General features: G+C 38.7%; 1 protein-coding gene across 7 annotated transcripts in view; it reads left to right on the top strand.

Moving 5' to 3' along the window:
* Positions 1–17,746, top strand: part of KATNA1 (katanin catalytic subunit A1) — an 18,237-nt gene extending 491 nt beyond the window's left edge. For 2 of the 7 annotated variants that reach the window (XM_019612900.2, XM_019612901.2), the window contains exons 2-12: positions 3,058–3,087; positions 4,168–4,342; positions 5,045–5,202; positions 7,932–8,115; positions 9,270–9,391; positions 10,642–10,747; positions 11,075–11,233; positions 12,390–12,516; positions 14,049–14,183; positions 14,463–14,589; positions 17,410–17,746. In XM_019612900.2, the coding sequence (XP_019468445.1) occupies positions 4,172–4,342; positions 5,045–5,202; positions 7,932–8,115; positions 9,270–9,391; positions 10,642–10,747; positions 11,075–11,233; positions 12,390–12,516; positions 14,049–14,183; positions 14,463–14,589; positions 17,410–17,608 (1,488 nt within the window). In that variant the 5' untranslated portion in view covers positions 3,058–3,087; positions 4,168–4,171 and the 3' untranslated portion in view covers positions 17,609–17,746. Of the gene's footprint in view, positions 1–122; positions 374–853; positions 1,455–3,057; positions 3,088–4,167; positions 4,343–5,044; positions 5,203–7,931; positions 8,116–9,269; positions 9,392–10,641; positions 10,748–11,074; positions 11,234–12,389; positions 12,517–14,048; positions 14,184–14,462; positions 14,590–17,409 lie in introns of those variants that run through there. The other 5 variants (XM_019612902.2, XM_010707166.2, XM_019612899.1 and 2 more) reach the window with 4 other exon arrangements.
* Positions 17,747–21,533: the final 3,787 nt, after the last annotated feature.

The following is a 21,533-nucleotide window of genomic DNA, read 5'->3' as shown; positions in this document are numbered from 1 at the left end:
GTGGCGAGGGGCGTCCCGTCTCGCGGGGCTCCCGGCCGGGGCTGCCTCAGGAGCCGGCTTTCGCTTTGTGCTCCCTTCTCCCCATCTCCTGCCTTTTTTTTTTTTTTCCGTATGTATTTTAGATATCCATTTTGCAGCAGGCCCTTTCCTTCCAGTCTTGCTGGGAAGTTCGGTGTTGTGGTTCTGGTTGTCTCAAAGCGCCAGCCCCGTGAAACGGGAGCAAGTATCGTGGTTGTTTCAAAGTCTTCTGACAAGCTCAGTATTGAAAACACGACGTCGTCTGCGTACACAATGAGTTTTGTGTGCTTATAGCTGTGTTTGCTGATGGCTGTCTTTCACTACCGTTAAACGCAGCATGTGAGAAGCAGTGTGGGTAAGCCTAGCGAGCGTCGCGTTTCTAAAGCAATCAGCAGGAGCTCTTGTTGATACCAGAAGTTGCTCACGGTGTGCGTTTTGGAGTGGGGTAGAAGGGATCTCAGAGTTGTGTGGTCCAACTATGGGACGCTGTGTTAGGAGTAAAAATTGGTTCCCGAGAGCTCTTACTGCTGGTTTCCCCTCCCTGTGTTTGTGGAGGGAACTTTCTGAGTCTCACATGGCTGTTTTCGGTGTCAGAGCCTGCCTAACAGACTGCGGTAATAGGAGTGTGTGCACTCTGCCAGAACCCTGGCATTGGTGTAGGCCAGGTGTGGAAGTCTGACCGAAGGGTTCTGCGGGAATACTGTCCTTGTGTGGCTCATGCTGTTCTGGTCGACAGAGGGGTTGGGGGACCCATGGCAGCTGACAGACCTCGGCTTTGTTCTTCCCTCCTGAAGAACAGTAGATGCTCAGTATCTTTTTTTTTTTCCTCTTTGTGTGCATATGGGGGGGATTTCTTTGTGAAACATTGTTGAGGTTGTGTTCAACTCCCTAAATCCTCGTGTACCATTGTAAAGAACTTTGGGTACTTCTTGATAATTTCATAAAGTTTTTGCTGGAAATGAGATACATCCCCAGTGTTTTCTTGATGATGATCAAGCTGCTATCTTTAACATAAAATACAAAAATCAGTTCCAAAATGTCATTCTCAGAAGCTGTAGTACCTTGAACCTTTGTTAGATTCCTCCTGTGCTACTCTTGTCAGGAATATTTCAGGTGCTTAGAGCAAATGATAAAATATACAACTGTATTTTGTTACTGGAGGTGGGTTAAGGTAGACAAGATTTGTGTCAGCCTGTGAGAACCGAGAATGTTTATAGCCAGTGCTGAGAGGGAGGATGGTGTGTGTTGAATTAAGCTACAAGTCAGAGGTCTTAGGCTGATCGTGTCCTGTCCTGTGTGCCATGAGCTTTACAAACCCATTGCTCCTCCAGTGGCTGTTGGAACACAGATAATTTTGCAGGGGGTGATTCACGGGAAGGTTGTAGCTGATAAGTGCATTCCTGCTGCTCTGACATCCGGCTACGTGACAGCACCAGGTATTTGTAAACACTTTGCAAATTAAGCAGTTACAAATTAGATTGTTTTTTTAATTCTTTCCTGAATTTATTCTGGTCTGGCTTAGCTCTGGGTTTGTGTGCTCGCACCTCTCTCACATGAGTCTTTTATGGTACTCTGAGCTGTCACAGCCTGCTTTGTGCTGCAGACCTTAATCAGCTTTCAGATTAGTGCTCTAACTCCGTCTCCTGCCTGTCTTGAAGCTGCTTCAGCATCTGCAGTTGCTGCAAGCTGTGGGCTTGCATTAGTGGACCTGCTCTGGTACTGCTGTCTGCAAGCCACAGCAGCAAGTCCAGACATGGGCTGAGCCAGCAGCTGTCCTGCACAGGAGGCACGTGTCTGGGAGCTGCTCCAAACTCTGCTCTTCTTGTGAGTCAGCATGAACCAATACATAAGTTATTATGTTCTGTGTCCCATCTCTGATATTTAAGCAGAATTGCTGTTCTGCTCAGATCGCACTGCAGTATTCAGCGTGTTTCTTCTTTTTTTTTTTTTTCACTTATGTACTGTTTCTCACTGTGTTTGAAAGTCTGGTTTGGCTCCAGCAACTTGCTGTTACTTGATTTTTAGAATGTTTATTAGCATCTTGCTCAACTTGTGATTTTAGAGGTGTTAGTCATGGGTTTGAATTCTCAGGACAGGCAAACAGGTGTATCTGGTAGGATGAGCACGAGTGGAAAAGCTTGCTCCTAAATATAGCAGTAAAACTTCAGTAACATCTGCTTGATGATCCAGGCAGCAGTTGACAAATATCTTCAGGCTCTTTCTCCTGAGATTAAAAAACCCAACAATACTCCCGAGTCAAGCTGTGTCTCCAGAGCTTAATCACACAGGGACATGGCAGTCTTTGTAGTTGCTGGTCACAGGAACCATACCAGTTTGCAGATGTGGCTGTGGCCGGCTCAGCGAGTCTCTGGGCAGAGTGAGCTGTATGGTGCAGGCTCTGGTAGTAAGCTTCCAGACGCAGCCCTGCAGGTGTCATCCCTCCTGCATGGCCCTGCACATGCGTGTACGTGGACTGGTGGGGCCCCTCTCCAACTCCACTGCTGCTGAATTGTGCTGTTAGGGCTGAAACTTTTCTCAGCAGCTGGCTGCTTCAAGGGAAGCAGGCAGGTAGAGAAGGGAAGGAAAAAGTTGCGTTGGCTCAAGAATGGATCAGCATTTATTTATCCTGCATAAAGTTACTTGAGAGGGGAAAAGAAAAAGGAGGAGAGGAAGCCTTAAAATGTTTGATTTGTACTTAGCAGCTCCTCCTTACAGAGGGGACATCCCATTTTAGCTTTGGATTATCTGGTTTGTGGTATGAGTTCTGAAACCTCTGGTAATGTGTCCAAGTTTCACCATGACCTGGTCATGAAATATGTTTGGTCTTAAGTCGTTTTATTGCGCGTGTGAATATAGTGCCTCTTACATTCTTTAAATAGTTGATCTGTATCAAGTATGCTTCATCCCAGGGCTTAGCAGTAATTGCTTGTCTGCAATTGCTCCTTACTGGTACCGGGCAAAGGTACTGAAATGAGAGTAAGATGACTCTCACGGGCTTGTTTACTTGCTTATTTTGATGTTTTCTGTGCTTGGTTCTAGGAAATTTGGAGGAGAGGAGGTGAATTCTTGGTGAGTAAGCAACAGGAAGAATAGAGATGGCGCAGGTATCTTAGCAAGGAGTGGAATGGGATGTGTAAATGATATGTAAAACAGAGGAGGACTGCTATATGAACAAAGCCTGAATTGTGAAGATTGAGTCTAAGTCTACTTATTACTGTATTTGTTTGATATTCTGTTCTAGTCTGGTTATTGCTGTACTTGTGTTAATAGTTGTAGTGCTATTCTCATCTAAAAGTGCACGTTGTGCTAACCTGCAGAGAGGTCACATTCCGTAGTATTTGCTGACAGAAAAAGCACCTGTGGGAATATTAGCCTGGTTTGAACAAGATGTTAAACCAAGTGGGACACCACACACTAAGTGATTCTGGCTTTTCCTTTCCTTAGCCATCCCAAAGTTTTTCAAGTGCCTCTCTTTAAGGGTAAAAATGAAGATGATAGAAGGGCAGGCTGAGCATGGAGTGTGGAGACTTGATTCAAGGAATCATTAGATAAAACTGAAGAACTGTAAAATAAAATAAAAGATTTTAGAAAAAAAAAAAAAAGTGGGGAATGGGTAAGAAATGGTGTTTTCCACTATGTCTGCATATACCGTTCTGATAAACTTGTATACATGGAACAATAAGGCAAAAATATGAACCTAATGCGTCTGAAGGAAAGGCTTGGGGTTTTTGGTTTTTTTTTTGTTGTTGTTGTTGTTTTTAACTAGAATGGTTATAGTATGGAGGGTGTTGTAGCACTAACAGTAAGATACCAAATTGTCTTAGGACAGAGGGAAGAGGGAAGGAGAGTCTGCAGTTTTGGCTTGTAAAGATGCATATTAAATCTGCATGCTTTGCATTTACTTTTCAACTTTTCAACAAGTCTGTCTTGTGTGAAATGAGAAGTTCCACTTCTTTCAATAGAGAAACAATTATCTTTCTGTATGGACAACATACATTCTAGAACCCTTTTATTAACCAAGTATTTCCTGCTTCTGCATTTAGATATGCTTGTTAGGGTAACAGTAACATAAAAAGTTGCAAAAATGTGTTTTATTCCTAGATTATGGGATAGTTTTTCCTTAATATAAGTGTTTGCTGTCTTTTTCAGCTTCATGTTGAACATGAGCCTTGTTATGATCAGTGAGAATGTAAAGCTGGCCCGTGAATATGCCTTACTGGGAAACTATGACTCTGCTATGGTCTACTATCAGGGAGTTCTTGACCAGATAAATAAATACCTCTGCTCTGTCAGAGATACGTACCTGCAGCAGAAATGGCAACAGGTAAATAATCCATTTCTGGGTCATTCTGAGAGTTGCAGAACTAAGCATTAAACTAGCAAAAATTGCTTTGTTGATGGTGGATAGAAGTATAGAAATACTTATATAATTCTCTGATAAACTGTAGTATTGTAACATGTATATATTTAAGGTTTCATTATGCTCTGACAGTGACAAAGTAGACTGTGAAACATCTGTAAGGAGCCAGTGCACTGTCTGCGTGGTCATCTTGCTGATCTGTGGCCCTGTTGTGCTGAAGTTTCTTGGTTTTTTTTTTCTAGCTAATACAATTCTCAGTAATCATATTTCACATAATCCCTGTTTCAATAGTGGGACTTACAGATTCTTAATAGAAACTGAGTTGTGGCTTCCGTATTAATTTATCTTAGTCCCAAGACGTTAATTCTTCATTGACATTCCCTCTATAAAGTTGCATTCTCTTTTCATGTATAATGTTTATTAAACAAAGTTTGTCGAATGTCTCTTTGGCATTGAATTAAAATTTTTTTCCTTAATCCTTAAACATGCTGGGAAAAGCAGAAGAAGATTTTTAATATGTTGGCTCAGCGAAGTAGAATCAGGTAGTTTATGAAATTTTGTGAAATCCATCCAGGCATTACATAGTCTTAAGCAGAAGATTGCTAGAAACTTACTAACTTTCACTGTCTTTAATTCTCCTTTTTTTTTCCTTTTTCTATTTATCAGGTTTGGCAGGAGATAAGTGTGGAAGCCAAGCACGTGAAAGATATAATGAAAACACTAGAGAGTTTTAAACTAGACAGTACTCCACTGAAAGCTTCACAACAAGAATTTCCAGCTCATGATGCAGAAGTCTGGTCTTTGCCAGTACCTGCTGAACGAAGGTAAGAAGAAACTTGTATTAACACTTATCAGGACAAAGTGTGCTTTGACTTCAGCCCATTCCTGTGAAGATTTTTTTTCCAGAGCTTATATGACTTGTATAACACACCATCTGCATAGTTTTTGTTAAACAAAACAAAAACCCAAACCAACAAAATGTCTTTTGTTTGCTTGTTCTGTTTTGTTTTGCCTGAGGCTAGCTTTCTGCACTAGTTAGCTGGAGTTTCTAACAAATGGTAGTGATAGCATGAAGGACAGGACAGGAGTGCATTCAAAACAAGCATGGAACTGTGCATTTTGACAGAAGGTAACTGTTAGACCAGCTTAGCTGTATCATCAAGCTGTTCTTTGAGGCTCTGAGCTTACAGGCTGTTTCTCACAGATTTGTTTTAAGCCTACTCTCTGAAAGAAATGGGTCCTTTTTTCACATTGTTTCTGTTTATCTTATTTAATAACTGGAACACCTCTAGCCAATTTCATTCAAGCTTTTTAGACTATTAGAGTCTGTGGGGCAGAACTTTTAGTGTTTTAATACTTTCAAGAGAAGACACAAATTCATACTTCTAAAAAGTTCTAAAAAGGAAAAGGCTTGATGGAAAGAACTCCTGTTCCATTTACCATGCCAGTTGGTTAAGTGTTTGGTGGTTGTAATTTGAAAAAGCCACAGTGAAAACTGGTTGTTGTGTTGGAATCATTTCTGTAAATTTCTGTACTGAAATAGCAGACCACACTAATTTTGATGGAATTGAGGTGTCAGATTATTCCTTTATTTTGAGCTTTGTGATGGAATCCAGAGGTGGCTAAATCTATAAACACAAGTGTAGGTTGGTAGATATTCCATTTGGAGAGCGAAAAGACTTCAATACTTATGATTTTATCAGTAGCATATTCTTGATCCTTAATTTGCGTTTCACCCTGAAGCGACTGTATGGTTTTAACAAACTTCCTCCTGTGAATCAGTTAAATTCAACTTTTATGAAAGTAATTTATCCTGATTAATCTTGAGTGAAATGTCAGAACACATTTTCTGATTTGGATAAATGCTTTCCAAATCAGTCTTCCATTTTCTGTTTTGTAGAGGTATCTCCAAACTTAAACTTGGCTGGTAACTTACTAATGCTGGAATTTTAGGAAGTCCCATGGAAAAAGTGTATCTGTGAGTGTACTGGATTTAGGAAAGAACCTGGATTTAAAAATGAGGTCCATTATGATACTGGTTTATTTGTATGTGCTCGGAGCAGTCTAATTTCAAACAGGAGGTATCACACATATCAGGGCCTGACATCTGCTAGAAAGACAGCACAGCATGGCTCAAACAATGTGAGAGGTTTCTGATGTGGGAGGTGCACTGATGATGACTTCGTGGCACAGGTAGTTAAGGAATCAACAAGGAAGACTGCTTTGGACATAGGCAAATAATCCTATGTCCAGGAAGGGAGTAGGGAGAGTCCTTTTGGAAGACACATTTCCAAACAAATGAAGGACAAGCAGGTGATCAGGAGTTGTCAGCATGGATTTACAAAGAGGAAATGATACTTGACCAACCAAATTACCCTGTACAATGAGGTGACTAAGTTGGTGGATAATGTCTGAGCAGTAGATGCCATTTAGCTCAACTTTAGTAGAGCCTTTGATACTGTCTCTACAGCATCACAGGCTGACAAAATACGAGTAAAATAAGTGAAAAAGATAAATGGATTTAGAAACTTGCTGAATGTCTGAGCTCAGAAGGTGGCAGAAAGCCTACCTAGAAAAAGTCACTATACCTGGAGCACTCTGCCTAGTTTTGAGTTTCCCAGTACAAGAGAGGGGGAGTTAATGGAGCAAGTCCAGCACGGACCAGTAAAGATGGTTACATACCTCTTACTAAGAGAGGCTGAAGGAGCTGGGAGTCTTCTACGTGGGGAAGAGAAACCTCAGGGGAGTCTTATTAATGTGTATAAGTAACTGATGAGAGGGAGTGAAAATAGGGAGCCAGACTCCTCTCAGTAGTACCTAGTCAGTGACAGGACATAAAGCAAGACATAAATTGAAAAGCACAAAATTTCACCATAACATAACAAAATGCTCTTTTATTGTAGGAACAGACACAAACACAGGTTGTCAAGAGAGGCTGTAGTCTCCAGAGTTAGAATCAAAATCTGACTGTACGCAGGCTATTCCAGCAGTAGAATGATGGACAGTGATGGGAGAGATCAGATTGTTTTGTTTTTTTTTCCTTTTTCCCTTTCCTTTTTTCCTTACATCCCCTTTAGGATGTAAAAATAATGCTGTCACTCCCAAGAAACCTTTGTTTATGTAGGTAGGAAAGTGAGGGATAATTGTAATAGGGATAAAATATATTGGTTTTGTTCATATTTTTGTAAGCTCCATAATGGCAGAATTACTTTTATTTGTGAAATATGAAAAGAGCTTGCTTTAAGAGCTTTAAAGATTATGGCAAAAGGAAAGTGAATTTTTTAGTGACTGCATAAAAATCACAGAATCACAGAATTGTAGGGGTTGGAAGGGATCTCTAGAGATCATCGAGACCAACCCCTAAAAATGTTTGTGTTGTTTCTGGTCAGCATAGTTCGGTGTGGTGACTTGTAATATTGTTGGTACCTTTAATTGTGGTGAGTGAAATATAATTAATATACACCGATTCTTATCTTGAGCAAAATGATGTAGTTGTTTAGTGCTTGCTGGTGGCTTTACACTGAGGCTTTTTGCATGTGTTACAACTAATTAGACCTTCACCAGGACCCAGAAAACGTCAGTCCGCTCAATACAGTGATTGCAGAGGTCACAATAATCGTATAAGTGCAGCTGTTAGAGGCCCTCACCGTCCATCTTCTCGAAATCCCAATGATAAAGGAAAGGCGGTGCGCGGCCGGGAAAAAAAGGATCAGCAAAGTAAAGGAAAAGAGGAGAAGGTAAGTTTGTAGATAGTTTCTTGGTTTTTAGAAACTTGACTTCTTGTTTTCCTGAGTATTTTATAAGGTCAGATGCTTGTAAACTGTTTCTTTATGTCAGCATGGCAGTTTTAATCTCACCTTCAAAAGTATATTTGCTTTTGGGACAACCTTGCTTACTGAAAGGTGCAAAGTAGCTTAATTCAAACAAACAAAAACCTAGTAATAAACCCATCTAGAGGAAGTGATCTGCTAATTGTGGGCTTGTTTACTGCAATTTGGAGATAATTGTTTAAGATTATATCACTGAATTACTGAAAACATTGTTGGTGGAGCTTGTTCAAATGCAATGTCTTTGCGAGTTTTTGTTACTTGTGTATATATTTTATGCTGAAATTGACATACCTGTTGAAAAGCATTTCAGAATTTATTTAATCTTAGAGGCAGAATTTTTTGCTTATTTTATGTTGAGGTCTGTTAACTAGCTTCAGACTCAGTTTAAAGCAAACAAATCTGACATATTTCATGAAAGAGAAGGGTCCAGGATCCATTCTTTTTGATTCAGTTGTGTTGAGTTTTTGCTGATGGTCCGATTTCCATAAATCTAGCTGATGATCAGAGTAAGACATCTTACTGACACTAAATACATTGTTTTTAGAGTCTGAATAAATCAATTACCCATATACTAGAGTCTCTCGTAGTTCCAAAAACCTTATGTAGTGACCCATGAAAACAGTATAAACTACCTGGGTGGGAATATTTGCCTCTGAAGTTCCCTGATTTTAGTTAGTAGGAGTTATACCACATTCTCTGAACGATGATTCTCACTAAGAAGAAAATATACATGCTGAGGCAGGATGGTGTGGGATTTTCTTTGTTTTGTTTCTGTTTTTTTCCCTGTTCTGTCAGCGTTGGCTGTTGGAATGTTTAACTCACTGAAGCAAAGAAACTGCATCAGTGTGGTGTGTTGCCTTTGGGGAGAAGGAAGTTGAACTAGGGCAGTCCAGAAGTGTGGGTAAACCAAGCAGATAGTACAGTGTAACAGTGATAAGGACACCCCACATCTTCTGTGCTGTTTTATGTCACCTCTGAAAAACTTATGGAGTTGGTTATGCTACTAATGGGTTTTTATAACATTTGTTATGTATTTACACTGCTATATTCCCTCTATGTAGAACAAATCCACATCTGAAATTTCAGAGTCTGAACCAAAGAAATTTGATAGTACTGGATACGATAAAGATTTAGTAGAAGCTTTGGAAAGAGATATAATTTCTCAAAATCCCAACATTCGATGGTAAGTTTGAATACTGCTGCCAGATCTTAATTGTTGTTTCTTTTCCCTCTTTATGATATGACAGAATAAGCTAAATGCTTAATTCTTTACATATAAAAAGTACGTACAAGCTTTCCTTCCTCATTAAGTAGTCAGCTAAGCCTCTTGGGTAGTTGAATATTTTTAGAACTTTTTAGTCACCCATGCAAAGCTTCTCAATCTCTTCTAAGAATCCTGAAACCAATGCAGGAGATAATATTTTGCAGTGTAAAAGATTCTGTTGTCTGCCAGTGCCTCTTCATTTTAAACCACCTGTTTTACTACCCAGGAGCATATCAAGAAAGAAAACTAATTTACAAAGAAATTATGTCAATATGGGAACCCTTTCAGGTTTCACTGGATATGATGTGACTGCCAGTATAAAATATAACCATGTGTCAACGCCTTTACAGAAACGTGTTAAATATTAAACCTTATACAAAGGTTGATTTGTGTTCTGAATGTTTCCAAGCTTAGGTGATTTTGTGGGGATTAAGTGAGCAAAAATCCGGCAAGTAAAGTAGGCTTTAAAAAACCTGAACACTCCCACAAACCCCAAGAACTGTGTATGCAAAGGACAACTGACATATCTTTCAGTTCAGTATGTGGATATACCATACTATTTGTACACTGAATCTTAAATTACAGGTTCAGATTTGAAACTAATTTTCTACCTGTGTGTTTTGTAACCAAAATGTTACTTGGACATATGCTGATGAGTGGATTGCCCTTAGAGTTACCCTCAAGAAGAAAAGGTTAGCCTGTAAGATTTTTAAGAATTAATACACTTGTAACTTTGAAAAAGAATTCAACATTTTTATTCATCTCTGTTTAGTAGCCTTTACTAGCTCGTTTTCTTATTGATAGAAGATGATATTTAAGTTTCAGACTCAGCCAACCTGTCAGCAAAGGAGGAAGGCATAATTTGGTTTACATAAGTTTACCCAAAATGCCTCATTCTGCTTATTCTTTCTGTGAATAAAATAGTGATGTTTTAGTGAAGTAGTGAATATCTGTTTTTTGTTTTTGCAGCCAGCTGGAGTCTGTCAACTGTTCTTTGCAGTAGTCATAGGATTTGCCACTAGACCTTCATTAGATCATTATACTCATATAATGATTCTTCCATAATTCAGGCAAATAACGATGAGTTCAGTTGCACATCAGTTTGAGCTGTGGACTGATTCTTTTGCAGCCTGTCTGAATCTATGAAACAAATTTCTCTTTCTTGTCAGGGATGACATTGCTGATTTAGTAGAAGCTAAAAAACTGCTCAAGGAAGCTGTAGTTTTACCAATGTGGATGCCGGAGTTTTTTAAGGGAATTAGAAGACCATGGAAGGTATGAAAAAATCTGATCCTGTGATCATAAGTAGGATTCTGGGATTGGATCTTGGAGCAACAAGAAATTACAGGTGTCTTACAGTTTATATAAATTCTTTCCACTTTTTAATGATAAAATTATGGCAAATAATACTAACAGAATAATGGTGTCAGATAATTACTATCTTCAGTTGCTTTGTTGCAAGTAAGCAATAATACTTACCTTTGAGTAACTTTTCAACAGAAAGTTTACATCTGGCATTCCTATTATTGTACTGTTAATCAAATTGTGAAGTTGTCCTTTTAGATTCTTGTCCTAACTATAGTTCTTTTCTTATTTTAATAGGGTGTGCTGATGGTTGGTCCTCCTGGTACTGGAAAGACCCTTCTAGCAAAAGCTGTAGCAACTGAATGCAAGACCACTTTTTTCAATGTTTCTTCTTCCACACTTACCTCAAAATACAGGGGAGAATCTGAGAAACTTGTTCGTTTGCTCTTTGAAATGGTGATTGAAATTTCTTAGCATAAATAATGAAATGATGAAGCAGAATTACTTCTGGAGTAGTAAAACCCTGGCAAGTTTTAGAATTTGTAGCATATGTGAAAAAAAAAAACAAACAGCTCTCCAAACTTCAGATGCTTTGGAACCTTCTGAATTGGCTATGTGCACTGAGAATCTAGTTGTTAGTGTACAACTTCTTAACTGAAAAAAATGGATCATTTTATTTTCAGGGTTAACTTGTTATGGTAGAAAGTAGCTATCTATGAGCTGATGATACTATAGAACAAACCTGAAGGTAAATCTGGAAAATGAATATAATTGCTTTCTGGATGGGAACCCTACTTAGGCTGTGCATGTTTTGTTGTGGGTGGCTTTTTTGTTGTTGTTGTACTTCAAAATAAATAGGCTTTCAAACTGTATGAAGTAGGTAGTTGGCTTCAGAGTTCATAACACTTGAAAACAGCACAGGACATGTACTATTTCCTGTGTGTTACCAGGGTTTGCATGCAGTGTTTGCCAGGATGCCCAGTGCTGAAAGGGGCAGCAGAGCTGCAATTACGGTAGACAGGAAAGAGAAGACTTTAAAATACAGTGTGACCATATTAAATAAATTAATATTGATATTAATATTGATATTAATATAATGACCATCAATCAGAAATGAGCGTGCACAAGAGAATATAGTTTAACTGCTGTAGGACAGTGACTTTACTATCAGAAACCCTTGTTTAACTTCTTTTATTCTCAGAAAGATGAAGGTTATTTTGTAGTTGACCTGGTTCTTGGACAGGTTCCATGTCATGGTGTCTTAGGACTAATGGTACGCCTAACTTCACCCAAGTTCTTATTCAAGCATTCTGTGAGATCTTTCACAAAATTAGAAATTATATTCCTAATGTGTGAAAATTGAACCTTATTAAATATTTGTTCTAGCCCTGGCGATTATGTCTGCCACAATCTACTCTGCTCAAATGTCAGTAATGCATACACTTCATGAGTGTGTGCAATGGTCAGAGGCAGAAGGTTAGGTATAGTTTGATACTTAGGAGCTGATTCATTGGGATGTATGTTTCATTACTCTGATCTGACTGTGCTGCTGTTTTTTTAAATGTGAGTAGGCTGCCATTTCACTTTCTCCTTTATCTTTTGTTTCCTTTAGGCTCGATTTTATGCCCCGACAACCATATTTATTGATGAAATAGACTCTATCTGTAGTCGACGGGGAACTTCAGAAGAGCATGAGGCTAGTCGACGTGTGAAAGCAGAACTGCTAGTTCAAATGGATGGTAAATAATTTAACCCCTCAGGGCTGGAGGAAACTCGAAGGAGGAAAATAAGTAAATCCAAACTTCCTTCTTCAGAAGCAATTTATTTGAAAGGCTTACATAAAATTGGAGCAAAAATATACCAATACACCATTCCACTGCCAGTATGGAAAAAAAAAAAATAACCTATTATGTAACTGTCATTCATCATCTGAGCAAGGACCTCAGATATTAACCCACAATAAAAGAGATTCAGTAGAGAATGCAAGATTTCAAGGCTGCAGAAGGAAGAAAGTGTCTTCCTCATATATAATTGTAGCAGCCAGGATGGCATTTGAGTGGTTTGAGTGGAATATTATCTGCTTTTTACTTGGTTTTGGAGAAGTGGTTCAAAATAACTGTCACCTGTTTCAATTTAAACTTCAACAAAGGCAATCATTACACCTCTTTGGGATCTCTCTTTTTTTTTTTATTCCCCTCCTAAAGATAAAAATGAAAAAATTGTTTTGTAGAAAGGGTCTGGAGAATTAGATTCTTAAAACACTATTTCATTATAGTTATTTGCTTAATAGGCAGCAAATAAATAAAACTTCCGTAGCTGCAATGTTAGAAGCACCCTTCTTATGATCTTTTGGCAAGAAGGGAAAAGAAAGGAGCAACTGGAAAGTGTGAGCATTTGTAGTAATTTGTGATAAATCCCGAAGGTCAGGAGACTTGTATATTCTGTCTCTCTGATGTTGATGCCCTTTTAGGTCTAAGTTTAACTAGCAGCAGAACTGTAATACTGTTCTTGTAATTCAAGCATAGTTTTATTGTTTAGAATTACTTGAAGTTCTTCTTTTGTTCATAAATGTTTTTATATATGCAAATTTTCAGGCATACTCGGTACCATGGCTGTTCCACAGCACAAGTCAGAACAGTAATAACAGAGCCTAGCCAATTTAATGAAATAAAACTTTTTAATTTAGCAGGAGTTTCATAGTGCTTTGGAGATTTAAGTGATTTCTCTGTCTCAAAGAAATTGTGATTTAGTTCAACAAATTTGAACATTCACTTCAGCAGCAGTTTGTAAGAATCCAACCAAATATGTAAAACATTTGGCCTGACTTCAGAAGTGGAGAAACTTTTGTAGGGAATTAATGCTGGTTTAGCATGGCTGTTAGTGAATAGTATTGAGGTGAGGTGATTCTGGTGCTTAGCTAGTTTGTTTTCATGGCTGATCCCTTTCTCCCTGCAGGCATTACATGACATTTGTGTGAAAATTCCAAATGGTGTAATGGGAAATGGGGATAATTACCGTAGAAGTGTTTAAGGTTTGGTAGAGAGGAACTTCCTGACCCCATACAGCCAAAGTCATTGCTTCTAACTGAACTGAGTCTCCATTTTTTTCTTACAGTTTGACAGATAAGAACTGGAATTTTATTGCACTGTATCATTTCTATTGCACTTGGTTTGCTGCTTTAATATTAGAGAATCGTGGATATTATTTTCTCTATGTGTCAAACTTAATATAAGCGTATGTACATTTTACTTCTCCTTTTTCTCCAATGCAGGTGTTGGAGGAGCCACTGAAAATGATGATCCTTCTAAAATGGTCATGGTACTTGCAGCTACTAATTTTCCTTGGGATATTGATGAAGCCCTAAGAAGGAGGCTAGAAAAGAGAATTTACATTCCTTTACCATCAGGTATAAAGATTTAAGGAGAGGAAGGGCTGAAAAGGCTGAAATCAAAGCTGTGTCAATCTTTCTTTTGTTTTGATCACTTGTTTAAATAAGTAATCTTGTTGATACATGTATGCAAATTTATTTATGAATTCAGAATCGGGTTAAATCTAAGCATTGAATATTGTTACTTTTATAGCAAGTGCAGTATCCTTTGGTCATCCTTCCTCCTCAGCTTTCTCCAATTTACTGTTTGTATTCAGAAACCAGATTGTATAGACTTGATTTCTGTTCTTTAATTAGCAAAAGGTAGAGAGGAACTCCTAAGAATAAATCTGCGGGAGCTGGAACTGGCTGATGATGTTGACCTTGCAAATATAGCTGAGAAAATGGAGGGTTATTCAGGTGCAGACATTACCAACGTATGCAGGTATGTTAACATTACATCATCTGTGTTACCACTGCTACAAACTCTGAGAAAGCTGTTTTTAAAGTAACAAAACTGATTTAAGTTGTTGGATAAGAGCAGATTGTAAATTGTCTTCTACGTACAGCTAGAAGATGAAATGCTACATTAATCTTTGCGTATATTTGTTGTTTTCATAAGATAATAAATGAAGTGCAGTTGCAACATAGTATGGTTTGGGTAAAACTCTACATTCTTCTATGTATGCAAAATTCCTTGTGTGGGGAATATCCACAGGATGATAGACTTCAACCCTGCAGGATTACAGTCATTCCACTGAGGTCATAAAAATGGATATTCCATTGAAGAAGTAACAGATAATAGAAACTGGGCATAGCACTCCAGGTTTGCCCTCACCAGTGCTGAGAAGAGGGGAAAAGTCATTTCTCTTGACCTGCTGACAATACTTTGCCTAATGCAACCAAGAATCCTGTTAGCATTCTTACCATTTAAATACCTCCTAAGCTTTCCCCCAATTATCCCTTTCCCCTTCATGCAGAGATGATAAACTACAGAACCAGCAGCAAGCGACATGTTTGTCAGTGCAAATGAGAGGACAGTATATCATGCTGCAGGGATCTAAGTGGCCTGTAGGCAAAGCTGACACCAAAGGCTCTCTCAGGAGGGTTACTGAAGAGTTTGGAGGCGTGGTATTATTTCCAGAAAAATCCTTGCACAGTATCTGAGAAAATAATGCATTCAGTGTTCTGAATGAGTATGGTACAGATTTGCTTCGTGTGTGGATCTGAGAGTTGAATTTATGGTGATGTTCTGCTGGGTTTTGGCATTGGTTGTACTTTGGAAGACGTTTGTGCTAATAGAGTTTTGTGCCTATTATTTAGCCTGTTACTTTGAGTGGTTTAGCTGCAGTTCGCTTTTTCTGTTACCTGGCTCTTTGCTTTTCCAGATACAGTGTTTGTTACTTGTAATTCATACTGCACTGAATACTAATAGACTTGTTCAAAATCATTACAATATTTGTGACTTCTAATTATACTGTTGCTTTTTAGTTTGAATCAGAATTCATATAGACAAGTAGTACAGGAAAACAAATACAGAAATGTATTTACGCTTTGTTGTTGGCATCAGGGATCAAGGATTTTTAGACATGATTGCTTCATTTACACTGAGACAGAAGACGTAGGGCTGATTTAACAGGGCTTTTATATTATTCAGACACAGTATACAAACACAGGTAAAGTTCAAACTTCTGGCATAAAAGTCCTTGCTAGTAACGTAAGCCAAACTTAGAAAAAAGTGAGACAAGAACTCTGGCTTGCTCAAATTGTTCTCCTACCTTAAATAACTTAAAGTAAAATCCAGTGTTTGCTGAGCCAGAGTGGAAAGTAGTCAGAGTTATACAAGGCAGTATCTAACAGTCAGCACAGAGTTAAGATAGAACTTCATTAAAAAAAAAAAGAGAAAAACAGCAAGCATATTCAGGAAATGTAAAATTGCATCTAAATTGTGTACTGGGTATCAGTTGGAACTGAATTGGAATTGTTTTGTTGAGCAAAGTGAAGCTTGAAAGGCATTTGGAATGGAACAGACTCTCACTGTGTATTCTGGTGGGTGGTTTCTTGTTTTTTTGAGGATAGCTTTGCTTCTCCAACCACTAAGAGTGTGTTTGAGGAAGTGCTAAGAATTGGAGTTAGAATGACTGTCAGAAAAATGACTTTATGTGAGAAAATATTGGCAGCTGCACTGGAGGTAAATCAGATGCACAGTGTACTCCCCCTTCTCCTTTGCAGATTGTGTAAGGCTGGCTTTTAGTTCATAAATGATGATGTAGCAGCAAAGCATGGTGACATTTAACTAAGATGGAATTTAACAAGGCAGCTCTTTGTTGCTGCTGCTGCTGCTGCTCTAAAGTTCTAGTTATTGTATTCATGAACTTGATAAATAGTTCTTAGAATGCAGAAGTCTGTCAGTTATGGTTTTCTTTGGGGGGACAAAATTGAAATGGAAATGCTGTTACCATCTTTCAAAATCCTTCTAAAATGCCCTGTAAGATTTTTTTTTCTTCCCGGATCCTGACTTACTACTATGACATGATTCTGTTGTGATATCACCTGAATATCATTCCTTCTTTTTTTGACTGCTAGACAAAATTAACAGTGTTTACTTTTTAAAATAAGCTTTATAACAAGGAATTAGCAAGGACTGTAGTCTTTCAGCGTTATCCATTTATGAAAGCATTCAGCTCATCATCTGCTACTTCTTGTATTAGTGTTGGAAATTTACATGCGTTCAACGCAGTACAAAAATGATGCACCTAATGCTTATTGAGGCCAGAAGTTAGAGGAGACAAAGGCTGAACAGGTTTTGTAGATTAATGTTTTGTTTTGAAAGTGTAGGCTGGAGTCAGATATCGTAGACCTCTCTTTGTTAGAAGCAGACCCATTTGGACCAGGAAGCATTCAAAACTTTCCATCTCTTCTGTACATGGTAGAAGTAAAGCATTCTTTCACCTCGTTCCTGTTTAAAAATGCTGTATGCAGCAGCTGCATCATAGGCATGCAGTGGCCTTAGGTAAATCAGTTAATCTTCACCTCTTCTGCCCAGCCTGTGTATTTAGTATAACAGCTATTGGAAGATCCAGCGATAAATCAGTGTTTGAAAAATACAAATGGCATAGTATTGCAGGCTGTCCGGGCATTAAGAGAGCTTCCTATAAAAGTTTAGAATTATTTATTTGAACGCAACAGCTTAACTGGAATATTTGAGCAAGTAAACTCTTTCTTCTTTTCTTTCTTTTTCCTCCCCGCTTCATGTACGTAATAGAGATGCATCGTTGATGGCTATGAGAAGGCGCATTGAAGGCTTGACACCAGAAGAGATAAGAAATCTTTCTCGAGATGAAATGCACATGCCAACAACAATGGAAGACTTTGAAATAGCTTTAAAGAAGGTTTCTAAGTCTGTATCTGCTGCGGACATTGAGAAATATGAGAAATGGATAGTTGAATTTGGATCATGCTGAGTTGTCTTATCTTGAAGCCACCTTACATCTGAAAACAGCTTCAGAAGTAATCAGTGTGTCAGTGCACTGCATGCTCTTTTTAACTTTTGTAATTTAAGAGCAACAGATATCTAAATAAATATTTTTTTAAAATGCAAATTCTCTCTAGCTTTCTTTGAACTTGCTCAAAAGTTACCTGTTTTTTCTGAAATGTGAAAGCCATTGATGGGATCTGCTTTGATCTTCAAGGTTTTAAAATGTGGGTAAAATTTAATACCAGAACTTGTGCAGCAGAGTACTCTTGGCAAAAGAAATAAAAATAAAAATAAAACCTACAACTGCTATCTTGAAAACAAACAGAACAACCAACAACCTGAACCCATTAAATGAGTGATGAATGCTGAAAATTAGAAAATGGGATAAACAAATACAGTTATGTGGATGGTTTATTAATTGAGAATTAAATGATTCCTAAGCTATAAATACAGAACCTGTACAAAGATTGAGATGTAAAGCAGCAGCCCTTAATGCTACTAGTCCTTACTTCAGCTATTAAGTAAGTATTAAAATACATCCAGTTAGTGTAAGCTAACTCTGTGCAGCCAGCACTGGTGCGGTCATGTCTGTACAAGTCTCCCTGTAAGTCTGAGGGAAAATGAAAGCTTTCTTGGTGTTTCTTCTGAAATGTTTTGCTTCCTTCACTGTACAGTACCACGACATTAAAAACTGGTGCATTCACTACACGTTCATTCTGCTAACACTGTTCTGATAAGCCAGAACAGTCCTGATATCTTTGTACTCAGATGACTTCTGCTTATAATCTTGGTTTTACAATTTTAAAATCTGAATCACTGCTTGACAGTGTTCTCTTTTTGCAGTAGTTGCCAAGTGGACTGTAGAAACAGATGTATGAGAATGGTTCTACCATGACCATTTAGGATATAATTTTAGATTTTGCTCAGTAGTGATCATTGTTGCTGTCCATCTCCTTTAAAATGTCTGCTATTTTGGAAACGTTTCTTTCTTCCAGCTCATCTCAGAGCAGATGGCTGCAGTTCTGCCTGCAGCTGAACTTCATGCTATCCCATGAGTCCAATACGTCTAGGCTCTTTTCAGCTTCTGTGTGCCCACCATACAAAGCCAGCTGTGGAACTTCTAATGCTTCCTCACATGCTGCAAGGCAGATGAAAGGACATGTGATAATGAAAAGTGGTGATTTTTGTGGAAGGCAAAGTACATGATCCTATAAATGCCATTATCATGAACATCTTGTTAATATACTTAATTCATCCCTGTGTCATGAGTGACAGACACAATTTCCTTTTTTTTCTTAAAAGGCACTTTGAGCAGTGTCAGCGATCAGGTATTGTAGTAAGACACTGAAATGCAGGTCTTACAAACAGTTTCTGAATTCCATAGTGAATGCAGCGTGATGAACCCAGAAATGAAGGGAAGAAAGTTCAGGTAAGAATACAAACAAAGCTGCAGTGTTTTGGAGTAGGTTCTCTTAATACTTATTCCTGTTTATATGTGAGAATGAAGATGTAGCTATCAGTTGTGTTGCAGGAAGAGATTTCTTCTTGGAAATCAGTTCATTGCAAGCAAACCAAACTACTCAAGTCTCATCTGAGTTGAAAGAGGGAAATTTTTAAGCTTCAATCCTTGGAAGCAATCCAGTAAAGGGCCACTTAAACTGAAATGTAATAATTAATTAAACTGTAATATATTTTGGGAACTTCTAAAGTAAACTTTGTTTAAAAAGCAGCTTAGTTTTTCTAGCTCAACCAGTGCTGTTCACTCTACATTAACAAAATGAACACCTATGTATTATATGGCACATGGGAAAAAGTAATAGATGCTGAATTCATAACTCAGAAGTTAATTTTGTTTTGGAAAGCAGAACGTGATGCCTTCCCCTATCCAGTGGAGTTCTTGGATGGAGAAAAGGAACAACTCATGCTCAGCTCAATGTGTTTAAAGGTACAGATGCATTCAGAGGCTGAGGCAACATGACAGCTGTGGTGAGAGCCACAGTTTATAAGAACAGGAGAGGGATATGCCTTCCCTAGTCTTACAAAGTGACTTATCTTTATTCTTTTTTTCTTTCAGATTGCACATGTATCCTCATCTCATTTTCTATACATGAGTTCAGATGCAACTGGCATGGAGGACAGTTTCCCTTGTTATCTGTGACCATGAGTCTTTATAACTGTTTTACAAAATGGTTTGTCCATTTGAGGTTTGTCCCAGCTCAACTTAGCCTTCCTCTGAAAAATATGAGATCTCTTGAATCAGGAAAACCTTGCATGTGCTGAAACAGAAATCCTCTGCTAAAAGTTTTTAAGACTTGATAGTTCGGTAGCACAGCAGTGTTGTTTGATAACTGCTGTGTTTCTGTTCAAGGCTTACACTACTTTTCCCACTTACTGCTGTTAATTTAGAGAAAGTATTTCTTTCCTTGTGCTTTGTAACTTTATAGACCACAATACAGAAATAAGAGGATTATTTGGCCTATGGAAATAGGCCAATTTGTGAAGCAGTATGAGTGTTTTCAGGCTCAACTACTCATTTATGCTGCAGCTGTTTAGCACAGAGTTAAACCTTCTTGTTGCGGTGCAGGTGCTTGGTTTATAGTTTCATAAGTAGGGATGCAAAGAGCACATACTAACAGCTGCTCAATTTCCATCTGCAATGCAATTCATAACATACTTATGCAGTAAGGTAAAACTCTTGTATGTTGTCTGCCCCCTCCCCCATTTTTTCTTCATTAAATTTCAGCCTTACACTAGTACTTGGCACTGCTGAGGCCGCACCTCCAGTACGGTGATCATTTCTGGGCCCCTCACTACAGGAAAGACATTGAGGCCCTGGAGCGGGTGCAGAGAAGGGCAACGAAACTGTAGGGTCTGGAGCACAGGTCTTACGCAGGGTTGCTGAAGGAACTGAGATTGTTTAGTCTGGAGAAGGGAAGGCTTGGGGAGACCTTATCGCTCTTTATAACTGCCTGAAAGGAGGTTGTGGTGAGGTGAAGGTCAGTAACAGTGATAGGCTGAGAGGCTTTAAGTTGAATCAAGGGAGGTTTGAGTTGGGTATTAGGAAAAATTTCTTCTCTGAAAGAGTGGTGATGCATTGGAACGGGCTGCCTTGGGAGGTGGTAGTCACCATTCCAGGAGGTATTCAAGAAACATGTACGTGTGGCACTGAGGGACGTGGTTTGTGGGTGTGGTGGTGACAGAGTGGCAGTTGGGTTAGCGGTCTTTTCCAACCTTAGTGATCCTGTGAAGGGGCATTCATTTCCACATGCGTGGAAGAAGGCTTTGTCTGTCTGTGGGAGAGTTGCTTCAAAAGTTCTTGTCTGTGCAGTCACCACCTTTGTGCTTGAATCTGTGTGGTTTCCTTATTAGCTGTGGATGGCAACCACCTCTGTCATGTTTTCTTTCACCAAATTTCATTCTTAATTCAGATGCCTCAAGCTCTACGTCTTAATCAGTCGTGGTATCATTATGGTAGCTCTCTTGGGATAGAGTCCTGGAAAAACACTGCTTGTGACTCCAGTGATACCCATCACTGCTGCTTGTTTCAGATCAGCAGAGCGTGGACGTTTCATGCTTCATACCCGCCTGAAGCACCACGCCAGCCACGACATGGCCAGCTGAGGGGGCAGGTGATTTGGGAACGGTTGGGATCCTGTTCTCTGGTGACACTAAGGTCAGGGAAGGAACTGTGAAGTACAAATACACAAGGTGCTAGAACAAAAAGCATGGGTAATTTTGATCTCCCAAATGATGACTGCTCAGTCTAATGCCAGGTAGTCTGGATTCTTCCCCCCCCATCATTCTTAAAAACAAAGAACAATGAAAAGCTAAAACAAATAGCTCCATGTATCTAACACATACCGCAAGCTGCTAGTTTATGTAGCAAAATAAATATATGCTTCAACACAGTC

The sequence above is a fragment of the Meleagris gallopavo genome, chromosome 2 (genome assembly GCF_000146605.3).
Source record: "Meleagris gallopavo isolate NT-WF06-2002-E0010 breed Aviagen turkey brand Nicholas breeding stock chromosome 2, Turkey_5.1, whole genome shotgun sequence".
In the NCBI taxonomy this organism is placed as follows: Eukaryota; Metazoa; Chordata; class Aves; order Galliformes; family Phasianidae; genus Meleagris; species Meleagris gallopavo.
This window is presented reverse-complemented; position numbering and strand designations above follow the sequence as displayed.